The 12,254-nt window shown below is 30.7% G+C and overlaps 2 protein-coding genes across 2 annotated transcripts; both read right to left on the bottom strand.

Annotated features, from left to right (window-relative positions):
* Nucleotides 1-6,859: 6,859 nt before the first annotated feature.
* Nucleotides 6,860-8,977, bottom strand: LOC106313895 (NADH dehydrogenase [ubiquinone] 1 beta subcomplex subunit 7). The gene is made up of 2 exons (XM_013751824.1): nucleotides 8,573-8,977; nucleotides 6,860-7,068 (listed from the first exon to the last, which is right to left on the bottom strand). The coding sequence occupies exon 1, from the start codon at nucleotides 8,899-8,901 to the stop codon at nucleotides 8,593-8,595; it is 309 nt and encodes a 102-aa protein (XP_013607278.1). The 5' UTR covers nucleotides 8,902-8,977; the 3' UTR covers nucleotides 6,860-7,068; nucleotides 8,573-8,592.
* Nucleotides 8,978-9,501: 524 nt separating this feature from the next.
* On the bottom strand, nucleotides 9,502-11,683 carry LOC106314558 (protein NRT1/ PTR FAMILY 8.3-like). The gene is made up of 3 exons (XM_013752414.1): nucleotides 11,456-11,683; nucleotides 11,148-11,357; nucleotides 9,502-11,054 (listed from the first exon to the last, which is right to left on the bottom strand). The coding sequence occupies exons 1-3, from the start codon at nucleotides 11,510-11,512 to the stop codon at nucleotides 9,675-9,677; spliced, it is 1,647 nt and encodes a 548-aa protein (XP_013607868.1). The 5' UTR covers nucleotides 11,513-11,683; the 3' UTR covers nucleotides 9,502-9,674.
* Nucleotides 11,684-12,254: the final 571 nt, after the last annotated feature.

Below are 12,254 nucleotides of genomic sequence, written 5' to 3'. Positions count from 1 at the left end.
CATAAGACTTTATACATCTGTGTAAGAAAATATAACCAATTTGGATTCCAAAAAAATGACAATCTTTCTTCTTTATTATTAAATTTGTTGGGTTATTTGGATGTGCAAATTTCACTAAACTTTATATAGATTTAATATTTGGTACTTTTTTTTGGTAAAATGTTAAAAATGTTAAATTTATACCTTTTTAAAATTTATAATGTTGTGGACAACTTATTATGCAGAAAGTAAACAAACAAAACAACGGAACTCAAGAGGGGAACAGCCTCAAGGAAATCTTGTACACGAGAAACAGAACTACAGCAGAGACGGAACTCAAGTAAATATTTGATACTTTTCTCACTCATTGATTGGATTTAAGCATAGATATGCGAAAAGAAGACAAATTCTAAGAAAATTTAAAAAGAAATAAATAATATAAAAGATGTAATCCATAAAACACCGAGAGAAGAATTAGCCTTTTCACACTTAGAATAACACGAGAACAAAAGCAAAAGAGAGTTGTTTAAATTACAAGGCAAATGATATAATATTCAACCATATATACATGCAGTGCCGGTCTGGAGTATTGTGGCGCCTAAAGCGGATTAAAAATTCATACCCCTTAACAACAATAATTTTTTTAGAACTTAGCTTTTAAACCGAACAAAAATTCATCAAGAACCCTAATATATTGATTTATCATATTGATAAAATAATTATTCTAAAACGTTCATATGCATTTAACATGTTGCTTGAAAATACTATTGGTTTCCGGTTACGGCAAATCATTTTGTATGCATTTAGTTCATTTCTTATATTGTTGTAAGCAACATACATAATTAATAACTAGAATAACTTTATTGTACTTAGAGTTGGAAAACATAACAATGCTTTAAAGAAGAAAAAATAAGAGGAAAGATGAAAAGTCTCATAAATGGCATCGCTTTTGTTTTTGCCAAAAGAAATTAGTTAGTTTGATTATATTATTTGATACAATATAAACAAAGAAACTAAGGTTATAAATAAAGGAATCAAAATCATTAGATTTTTTCAGTTATTATAAAAATGGCAAAAAATGAACAAAGAAACTAAGGTTATAAACAAAAGAATCAAAATCATTAGATTCTCAGTTATTATAAAAAATTGGGGGGGGGGGATGAAAAAACAGGTTTCGAACATGCATACGTGAGGTAAGAGAAAAATAATTTAAGCCACTGGACTTAAGAGGATTACTTGCAATTGGCGTCCCTAAAATGTATATATCGTTTAGCGTCTAAAGCCTAAGCTTTACGGGCTTTACCCCAAGGCCGGGCCTGTATACATAGATAAGTTAATCATTTATGCATAACCAATGAAAAGTTTTTTTAATAGTAAGTACATAATTATTGGAAGTAGGACCAAATAACCCTTGACTTTTCATCCATATGGATTGAAATTAAGTTTGATATGTTTTTGTTAGCATAACCTCTATTCTCTCATTCCATGTTTTTTGGCCTTCCATAACGTATGCACATATTGAAAAAGAAAAACATGGCATGTAAGTCCAATTGTATATGATTTAATTTTTTAAACAATTATTAGATCTTGATCCGCGTCCGCGCGAGTGTTATTTTCAGTTTTATATGCATATATATTTATTTTAGATCATAATTAGTATACATTTTTAATTTTAATCATATATTTAAATATTTATATAACTATTTCAAATATAATAATTTATAGTTTACATATATACCGTAAATAACCAGTTTTTTAAAACCGTATTATGTATTTATTCTTTTTATTAAATATTTATCTTATTTTATGCATTTAATTATTAAACAAAATAATATGTGCATGAAAAAACCATATTTGAAAATGATTTTATATTTAATTTATGTTAAATTCTTACCCGCTCTTCAAAACTGGATTTTCTTTTAACAATATTTTTTACGTTTATTCATTTTACATAATATATTATTGTATATACATAAGTCTAAGATATGTTAATTTTATATATGTATTATATATTGTGCTAATGTTAAGTCGGTCTGTCATCATATTAGATTTTTTTAACATAAATATTTTATATTTATGAAAATAAAATTTATAAATTTATTAGTTTATTATAATTTTATCATATTTAGTTCAATATAATAATTTTAACATGATTGATTATGATGATAAAATAGATAAAAGTAAGATATAATTTTCATTTTTATTTTATAAACAATAACTGAATATATATTAATGCATAATAATAGTTCATTGCTAATTACGAAATCAGTGAAAATATTTACATAATTGTTTTTGAAAATTCAGATATTGTTAAAATATTTAGATCAACATAATAATTTTCTTTTAATATAATTTATTGTGATTATATAATAGATAAAAAATGATAGAATATTTACTTTCATTTTATAAATGGTAACTGAATATATTAATGTATAATAATATTTCAAAACTAATTTCAAAGTTAGTGAAAATATTTACACATATTTTATGAAAATTAAGATCTTGTTAAAATCTTCTTAAACAGATTTTTGGAAATTTTTAACATATATACACACATATATATATATATATATATATATATATATATATATATATATATATCCCTTATACATTATTTACTAAGTGATTTTGACACTTGTCATCACCACATTAGTTTTGAAACAAAAATAATGACATGGCATACTAATAAAATGACATGGTCTAGACTAATTGTGGCACGAAAATTTATATTTAATGTTGCTTTATAATTTTGTTAAGTTTTAGAATAAGGTAATAAGTTATAAATCATCATTAATATAACAATAAATAGTAAAACTAGAAATATAGTAATCTATAATAATTTTCGAAAATATTATTTAATTTTATTTAAATAATTTTATAATTTTTATTACTAAAAAAATCTTTAAAATGAAAGCATTTAAAAAAAAAATAATTTATAATCATATTATGATTATTTCTTTTTAATATTTATAAATTTTAGAAATATTATTTAATTTTATGTTTAATTAATTATACATAACAAAACTTTCCCTTAACTTTATTGAATTTTATTTAATATATATTAACCAAAATAATTAAATAAAAATATTTCCAAGATATATATATATATTATTAAATATAAATGTAAATAAAAATATTTATTGTATCTTAATTTTTACATAGAATTAAAATATTGTACGCAAATAATAAAACCAAAATGTTAACAAAAATTTATTTATAAATATAATTTTAAAACTTTATTTCTGCACATGGTGCATGAAAACACCTAGTATACTTTTAAGTGAAAAGATATCAAAAGATATTATGATTAAAATAGTTCAAAATTTTTATATGTTATTAGTCTTATTAAATACATTTAATAAAATTTCTTAAGGTTAGTCCAACTTAAACATAACACATGAAAGAAGTTGTGACTTCTATTTTAACATAATAGATTTATTATTTCAGTACAAACTACCAAAATTACTATAACACAACCCTAAATCTGATAAATATATCTATCTTTTCCTTACATAAATATATATCTTCAAGAAACATGAATTGCGATAAAGATCTCTTGTAAACAGTTTCTTTATTAATATATTCGTATTTTTGTGATTAATCTCATATTTTCATTGTATAAAAACATTAATGAATCCATAATAAACAAATAACATATAAACCAATAGATTAAGGAGGTTTTATTAGTTGTATGTTGAAGTCAACTCCATTAAATTTAAAATAGATCAGATTCTAATTTTTTTTATTTACAATTAAAATAAATTATTTATCTAAATTATTTAAATATATGTAAAAGTATTTATAAAATCAACATGATATCATTTAAATTCTATAATAGAATTGAACTTTAAAAAAATGGATACGATTTCTGATTAATTCTCAAACAAAGAGTATAACTACAATGGCACAACTAGACATGAGCATTTTACCCGGATCCAAAAACTCAAACCGAAACCGATCTGAAAATACAGGTTCGGATCCGGGTCCAGATCCATGCTAAAATATTTGTTGGGTCTTTTTTTTGGATCCGCGGATTTTGGTTCGGGTCCGGATCCTACACGAGACCCGATCAGATACCTGAGGTACCCACAAATTATTGTATATATTTGGAATATTTGAGTGACTGAGTATATTTTTGGATATTTTTTTAAGTGTTGGGTTCTGGTTTTCGGGTATAATTTTAGGTTTTGGATAAAATTTTAGATTTTCAGAAAATATAATTTGAGTATTCGGTTAAAATTTTGATATGTTTTGGGTTTTCGAGTCTGATTTTAGGTATTTTCAAGTTTTTGGGTCTAGTTCGGGTATTCTGGGTCCTAAATACCTGAACCGACCCGGATCAGAATCCGAAATATACCCAGAAATTATGGATATTTTACAGGGAATTATAGAACCGAACCGATCCGAATTCGACAAAACCCCACTAGGAACCGACCCAAAAAATTATAGGTACCTATATGGATCCAATATGGATTTAAATTTCTAGGACCCGAAGGATCTGGACCTGACAAGACCCGATTTGAACCCGATCCGAAGACCCGGATGTCCATGCCTAAGTAAAACCTGCTAGATAACTGAGAAATAGAATAAAAGGAAACTTTTGTGAAGCAAGATGAAGATATTTGATAAATCCTTAGTTGTGGAAATGCTCAAACCAACGAGGGTGTTTGGCGGTTTGGTCTCTGTCTTTGAGTAATCGTGATGAACTGAACTTAATTTATGTAAGAAGATTTTATGATCGACTTTGCTGATGATACCGAGAATATATCCAGAAAGGGACTATCATGTAAAAGCTCTCCATAGTTCTTTCCACTATCTTTTTTTTTTTTTGATAAACCCTATCGGTTGATCTGGTCGGCCCCGAGAGGAACACACTTAATACTACAGAGTGCTTTCGGGCTTTCCACTATCTTCAATTGACCATGACAAGAAGGTACATGGAACAATTCACGTCTCAAAATTTAGACGACATAACGAAGCATATGACTTTTATATATAATAAGAATAAGGGTAATTTAAGTTACAAAAAAAAAAGAATAAGGGTAATTCTCCTAAATGGACTATTTTTAAGTTTTTATCACAAAATAGATCATAAAAAAGAAAATGACTAAAATATTTCATTTAATAGTTAAAAAGATTTTAATACCCTAAATATATAAATACAAATAAAAAATAAGAAAAAAACAATTTATAGTTTTAGATTATATGTTTTCAAATTCGAACTTTTTATAAATTTTTATTTTTGAATTTTTTTTTTGAAAATTTCTTTTTGTAATTCGAAATATTTTTTGAAACTATTTTTCAAATTTTTAATATTTATTTTTTAATTTATAAAATTTTAAAACTTAATCTCAAATCTCCACACCTTAACTCTAAATCCTAAGTTTGGATTAGTTAACCCAATGGGTAAATGTATATTTACCTCTTTAATAAAACATTTTAATCATTTTGATCCTAAGAGCATCTCCAAAAAGACTCTCTATTTTAAAGTTTTCAAAATTCTATATTTGAAGTTTCAAGGTATTCTTCTCCGAAACCAAAACTTCAAATTTAACTTCAAAATTATTTGTAATTTACACTAAGGTCCTTATATTTGTCATAATTAATATAAATCCATATTTTTTTTTTATAAATCACTAGTACATATATAAAAATATTACAGTAATATTAATTAATAAAATCTTACACTAAAATATTAAATTATAAATAGTAATACATAATTAGTTATTAAAGTACAAGCAAAATATCACATTATTCCATAAAATTATTTATGTAATGATCCACTTTCGATTAAACAAAATTTGCTTGAACAATATTTTAGAGGTTCCAAAGTAAATTTACTAGACTATAAGTGTTGTTGTAATATTTAATTATGTGCAATAATTATGTCTTCGTGTATTTTTTCAAAAAAACTTTTTTTATTAAGTTTATTTTGTAATATTCTTGTTGTCTAATTCTAGTTTTACAATATTATAAATATCTTTTTAAAATTTTTATTTAATTTTATGTGTAAAATTTGAATTTATAAAAATAAGTTTGAAATATTTATGATATACAAAAAAAATTGTTTTTGTCTTTTGGATGTTCTTAGAGTCTATATTTATGACAACTGTCTTTTTTATTGTTATCTTAGGGTATTTATCTGAAAAGAATGATATATCGAATCAAACAACCAAGATGAATATTCATGATGGTAAAGTCTTTACAAAATACTAGTTATGTAAGAGAAAAAGAGTTTTCACAAAACGTGATTAGCTCGACTAGAGAAATTCTCAATGATAATTTTGATTCCTACTCCACGAAGACAAAAAAAAACATGAAACGAGAATTGACTGAACTCAACATGAACGTTTTCTCAATAATAATAAAAAATGCTTATAAAAAATGAAGGTAAAAGGATAGATTTTGATTGATATATTGTACACATGAAATCAAGTTCAGTGTCATTCAAATTTGTTTAAGTCAAATGAATGATTAAAATCTAACAGATATAAGTAACACTATAATTTAAATGTTATGTTCAAATATTTAATTAAATAATAAAGGATTTCAAACTCTTTTAGTAAACAAATTATAAATTCAAAAACCCATTAAATTTTATAAAGATATTTCAAATGCAAAAACCAATAACACTAGATTCATTTTTATTTATTTTTGATCAAAATAACACTAGATTTAATAACTGATTTATAACAATAATTGAACCACTAGATTATAAAACCTAGAGGATAAACTTGAAATTCACTATTGAGTAAAAAAAAGTTTTTCAAGCTTTCTATGATTTGATTAATAAACAAGCGGTCTGTTGAGTTTCTTGTTTTTTTTCATTTTAAAAGAGGATGGTTTTGATCTCATAGGTTCAGTTTCTTTCAAACTCAAAGATTAAAGATTGAAAACTAACAAAACAAATGAGTTTGCATCTTATTTTTTTTGTTTGGGAAACGACTTTAAATTAACAAGAGGAAGAAAATATTGAGCTTGCATCTCTGAACATACACATGAAAATGTAGCAACAAGTTTTTCATCACTCGCAAGAAGAAAATATTGAAAAGTAGAGTCCCCCACCTTCTTCACAGTTCCAGAGAATCCCTGTCAAAATATTTCAGACGATGAATTAGAACACAGAAGAATGATTAAAGAATCAGGTGAAATGAAATCATTGGCATGTTAGAGAATCTTAGACATTAAGGGGGTCTGTCTTTAGAGCAGAAAAAACACCCATTGCTGTCAAATCATAGTGGCAAGGACAATGAACAACATGAAAAAAGGAAAGAACCACACAAAATATGTATGAGTAGTACTCAATGAGAAGGAGAAGAAGAGTTAAATCATGAGAATCTTTCTGTAGTTGTTGTGACATATGCTACATATATATATAATCCACCAAATCAAAGAGTGTATCTTCGTGCAGAGTCTTTAAAGCAGAATATGTTCAGACAAAGAGAAAAGACTATAGTGCGTGCTGGAATATCTGAGATGGAATTTACAAGCTCAAAATTAATCAAGCAGGAGACTTTTTAAGCCTAGAAAGTGTGACAACATATAATACATAGTCTAGCAACTATATACTCTTATCAGATTTAGCATATATATATATATATATATATATAATCCACCAAATCAAGGAGTGTATCTTCTTGCAGAGTCTTTAAAGCAGATAATGTTCAGACACAGAGATAAGACTGCAGTGCGTGCTGTAATTTCAAAACTGCTTCTTAAGGACTTTATATGTAACTGTAGCCATGATATCGAGATACAATTTACAAGCTCAAAATCGATAAAGCAGAAGACTTTCTAAGCCTAGAAGTGAGAGAGAACATAAACCAAACATATAATAATACATAGTCTAGCAAACTGAGCTGTGTCCTGTTAGATGTACCTAAAGGATTCAGGAGATAATGTTACTGTGTAGTTGTACTTCAAGACAAAAAATATTAAGCTTTTGAGTGAAAAAGGAAACAACACCAAGTGTGTAGGCTTGTCCAAACTTCAGATAACATAGAGATGGTTTACAACAAGAAGGAAAACAAGTACAAATCCCAGTTACAACTCTACCACTATCGTTTTTTCGAGTGACTACGAGATTAGATTCTGGGTTTGTAGATCCGTACATCCCTAGGACGAGGTCTCTCCCTCAAAACACTTCGACCTCGTTTTATTTCTTGATCTTATTCATTAATCTTGTAAACACAGTCACTATCAAACCCATTTTTGTCAACTTAAACCTGATTATATCATTGTGTTCTAAGGATTTTGTGCCCGCAAGTTTTTTTTCTTCTCTAAGTTACAAATACAAACACTACCAAATTTATAGTGTGGGGTTTTATCCGCAACAAAGATGGTTTATAACAAGTACAAATTCAAAGATACATCTCCTAGACTACGGAATTTAATAGATTCCTTCCAACTAGAATGGAAATTGCGACCTCCATGATCAACTACTAGATAATCCAAAGATGAATGCATCAGAAACCTAAAAGCAAACAATCTCATTCACGAAACAAAGATCTAATCTAATAGCATATGAAACAAATCTAGTTCAATCAAATCCAGGTTCCGCTGAATCAAAGCAATCGAAGACCGTTAGACTAACCGGAGATCGAAATCTAAGGCCTAAGCATTAGCTGTCTTAGGGATTAGAGGAACGCCGTTCCCTTGTAGCTTATTCTGTTTCGCTTTGGCTTCTTCCTCGCGGATCTTCTGCATCGCGAGCATCCTCTCCATGACGAGCTCGTACTCGCACTTCTCGTACACGTGGCGCTCGTCCTCGCACTTCCACGGGAGGAAAAACTCTGCCTGGCGACATTTGTTGAGCGGAATCAGGAGATGCGCGCACTGGTCTCTGTAACCGAGCGGCACTTTTGCTGCAACCATCTCTTCTTGCGTTGCGATCATCTTCTTCGATGAACCGGGAACCTCCATTCTCGAATGTTGCGATCTCCTTACCCAAACTTTGATACTCCCTTTTCTCTTGGCGTCTCCGATTTGCTTCACCGGACATTGTCGGATTCTTCGTTCCGGGTCCTATTGGGCCTATTAGAAATGGCTCCGTTTGATTTACTAAGCCCATATTTAATGGCCTTTTGTTATATTAAGCCCTTAATCATCCCTTACCAGAGTCCTCTCACCTCACCCCTTTGTTTATATAGATAGATAGAGGAATATTTTGATGGTTTGAGAGTTTATAACTGAATCTGAATCCAAATCTGAACCCGAATAAAAACTTGATGTTAAGTTATAAACTTTATTTTCCTTGATTTTTGGGAATTTGGACACTTATAGTATTTTTTGGAGAGTTTTGATAGCTTTCCTATCGGATTTTTGGTTAATTCAGTTTATTTTGAATAGATAGTTTTTATCGAGTTTTTGAATAATTTATAGACTTTCGAATATTTTTTGGTTAACTTCTGATACTTGTTGTTTGATTTCACAGTGATTTGGGACAATAAACTTAATTCAAATCGAACCTGGTTTCAAAATAACCAAATAGAGGACTATGATTATGATACTGAAGCTGACAAAAAAAAAATAAAGGAAAGAAATTAAGATGGTTATCGGTTTAGTAGATTTATATTGCAAATGCATGTGCAAACTTTTGAAACTGAAAGCAAAGGTATTAAAAATACACACAATTACACATGAAAAGAAGACAAACTTTGTTTGTAAAGAACGGAGAGACGAAACACAGATTCTCACTACGAAGCCTTCTTCTGCTTATACTTAGCCGCAGAGAAGAAGTAAACCGCCATGTTGACAAGACTAAGACCAGCCAAAAGCCAGAAGAAGTAATCGAGATGACCCGTATTCAGATTATCCGAGATCCAACCTTCACCACCATTCCTCGTCGTGAAGTAAGTCACAAGCGTGAGGATCAACGAACTCAAGTAGTTCCCAAGAGCATTGGTCAAAAGAGCCAAAGCACTGCACAAGCTCCTCATCGCATCTGGAGACTGATCATAGAAAAACTCAAGCTGGCCAATGAAGTAAAACACTTCCGCCGCACCGAGGATGAAGTACTGCGGAATCTGCCACATCACGGATATAGGAACCGGAGCTCCAGACTCAACCAACCCGAGCTCGTCGGCTAAACGGAGCCTGATGATCTCAATGATAGCTGCAGCCGCCATGCATAGAACAGAGACGAACAGCCCTATTCCCATTCTCTGTATCTCTGTGAACCCTTTGTCTACTCCAGTGAAACGTCTAGCCAAGGGGACGATGAACCTATCGTAGAGCGGAACCCAGATGATGACGCTAGCCGTGTCGAATGTCCCTAGTACCGCTGGAGGAAGCTGGAAGGAGCCGATCTTGCAGTCCATGGCTCGACCTTGCTGAACAAACATTGTTGACATCTGAGCGTATAAAGCTGAGAAGATGATACCAGAGGCCCATATTGGGAACATACGGATCAGAATCTTGAGTTCTTCCACTTGAGTGACCGTGCATAGTCTCCACGAGTTTGAAAAGTCTCCTGATTTCGATTCTTCATCTGAAATAACAGCAGCTTTGTCAAGATACCTGCAATCATCGGTATGTTCGATCTTTCTACTTCCAGCAATAGCAGAGTTCTTGTCTTGCGTTTCATACAAAAGTGCAGCGTCTTCAGGGACTTTGAGAGTCGATTTACGGAAGGAAGCGACCACGACTTGGGAGATGCGAGTTATAGGGCTGCCTCCAGGCTTCTGAAACCTGTAAAGCGGCGTGCCAAAGAAGAAACTCACAATGGCTAGACCCATGAACACTGTCGGTATACCAAACCCTAAACCCCACCCGCGATTCTCTTGGATCCAAACTAGAAGACTAGAGGACACGAGCGCTCCAATGTTGATGGAGAAGTAAAACCAGTTGAAGAAGGAAGCTTTTCTGACGCGTTCACGGGAGTCAGTGTCGTCGAACTGGTCTGCACCGAAGGAGGAGACGCATGGTTTGATGCCTCCAGTGCCGAGGGCGATCAGGTAAAGCCCGCTGAAGAACATTGCGTACTGAGCTGGCGTTGCTGAAGGACAGAAGGTGCCAATGCATTCTGCAGGCTTCAGTGCTGGAACTGAAGCTGAGAGAGTTAGAGCAGACATGCCCTGAACGGAAAAACGAAACAAATCAGTAAACAGAGCAAACAAGACCAAAAAAAAAAATCAACTGAATGGGATTTGTAAAGAGGTGGTGGTTACGATGAAGTAAATGCCGGAGAAACAAGCGATGGTCCAGTAACGACCCCAGTAAGCATCGGCTAGGACAGCACCGATGAGAGGGGTGAGATAGCAAGTGCCTTGCCATGTGGTGACGTTTGTAGCAGCGGAGACGTTTCCTTGGTGTAGTTTGGTGGTGAGGTAAGTGATTAGGTTCAAACAGATACATGGAAGATGATCGGCCCAGAAAATCTCTCAACAAACTCAAGGTCAAGTCAAAACTGGGCAAACACAGAAACCTAAGGCGGAAGGAATTCAAGCCATAAGAAACTCGATCGTTTCGATCAAACCTGTGAGATTAAACCTTGTTCGATGAGAGGCGCTTCTTCTTCTTCAATGGAACCCATCGTTTTCCCCTGCTTCGACCAGAAAGATTCCTTAATCTTGATGAATCTCTTTACTCTCTTATCTATTGGAAGACGTGTGATTCAATTTTTTTTTCCAGGCGACTTTTATCAGTTGGAAAAAATATTAAATAGAAGTATAGAACTGATCATAATAAATTAATTAGCGAACTAATAAAGCAATAACAGTCTTATCTTTAAAGATTACGGCTTCTTCTTTGCATTGTTTGACGTGAGACAGAATTATGGATCGATTTATCCATGCCTCAACTTGTATCACTCTATCCAAGAAAATTAAATGTATTTTTTAACTGCTACAAATAATATAATTTGACCGCAACTTATGTGGCATGTAGTCACTGCCGGACCAGCGTGGCGCCTAAAGCGTACCAAAAAATAAGCTTCTAATTATAAGTAAATTTTTATATATATAGTTGAAATATCAAAAGTAAAATTACAAAACATCAAATATTTTAAAAAAAATATTGTAATCATTTTTAGAAAATAATTTCCTAATTTCAAATAATTAAATGTTTTAGTTATGTCGTATATCTAGATAATCCTTTATAAATTCTACGAGAATTTTATTTCTACATAAGCAACTAAAATCAGAATTACGATAAAAAAAAAAATTTGTGTTTAGACAACAATCATTTATTTGTTTAGAAAATTTCAGCATGTCAATCGTTTTTGTAATTGCATTTGACAACATTTCTAATTATAATCCTATTTTTCATTAGTATTT

Source organism: Brassica oleracea, chromosome C9, assembly GCF_000695525.1.
Source record: "Brassica oleracea var. oleracea cultivar TO1000 chromosome C9, BOL, whole genome shotgun sequence".
NCBI lineage: Eukaryota > Viridiplantae > Streptophyta > Magnoliopsida > Brassicales > Brassicaceae > Brassica > Brassica oleracea.
The sequence above is the reverse complement of the archived record's forward strand: the minus strand, read 5'-3'. Positions and strand labels throughout refer to the sequence as shown.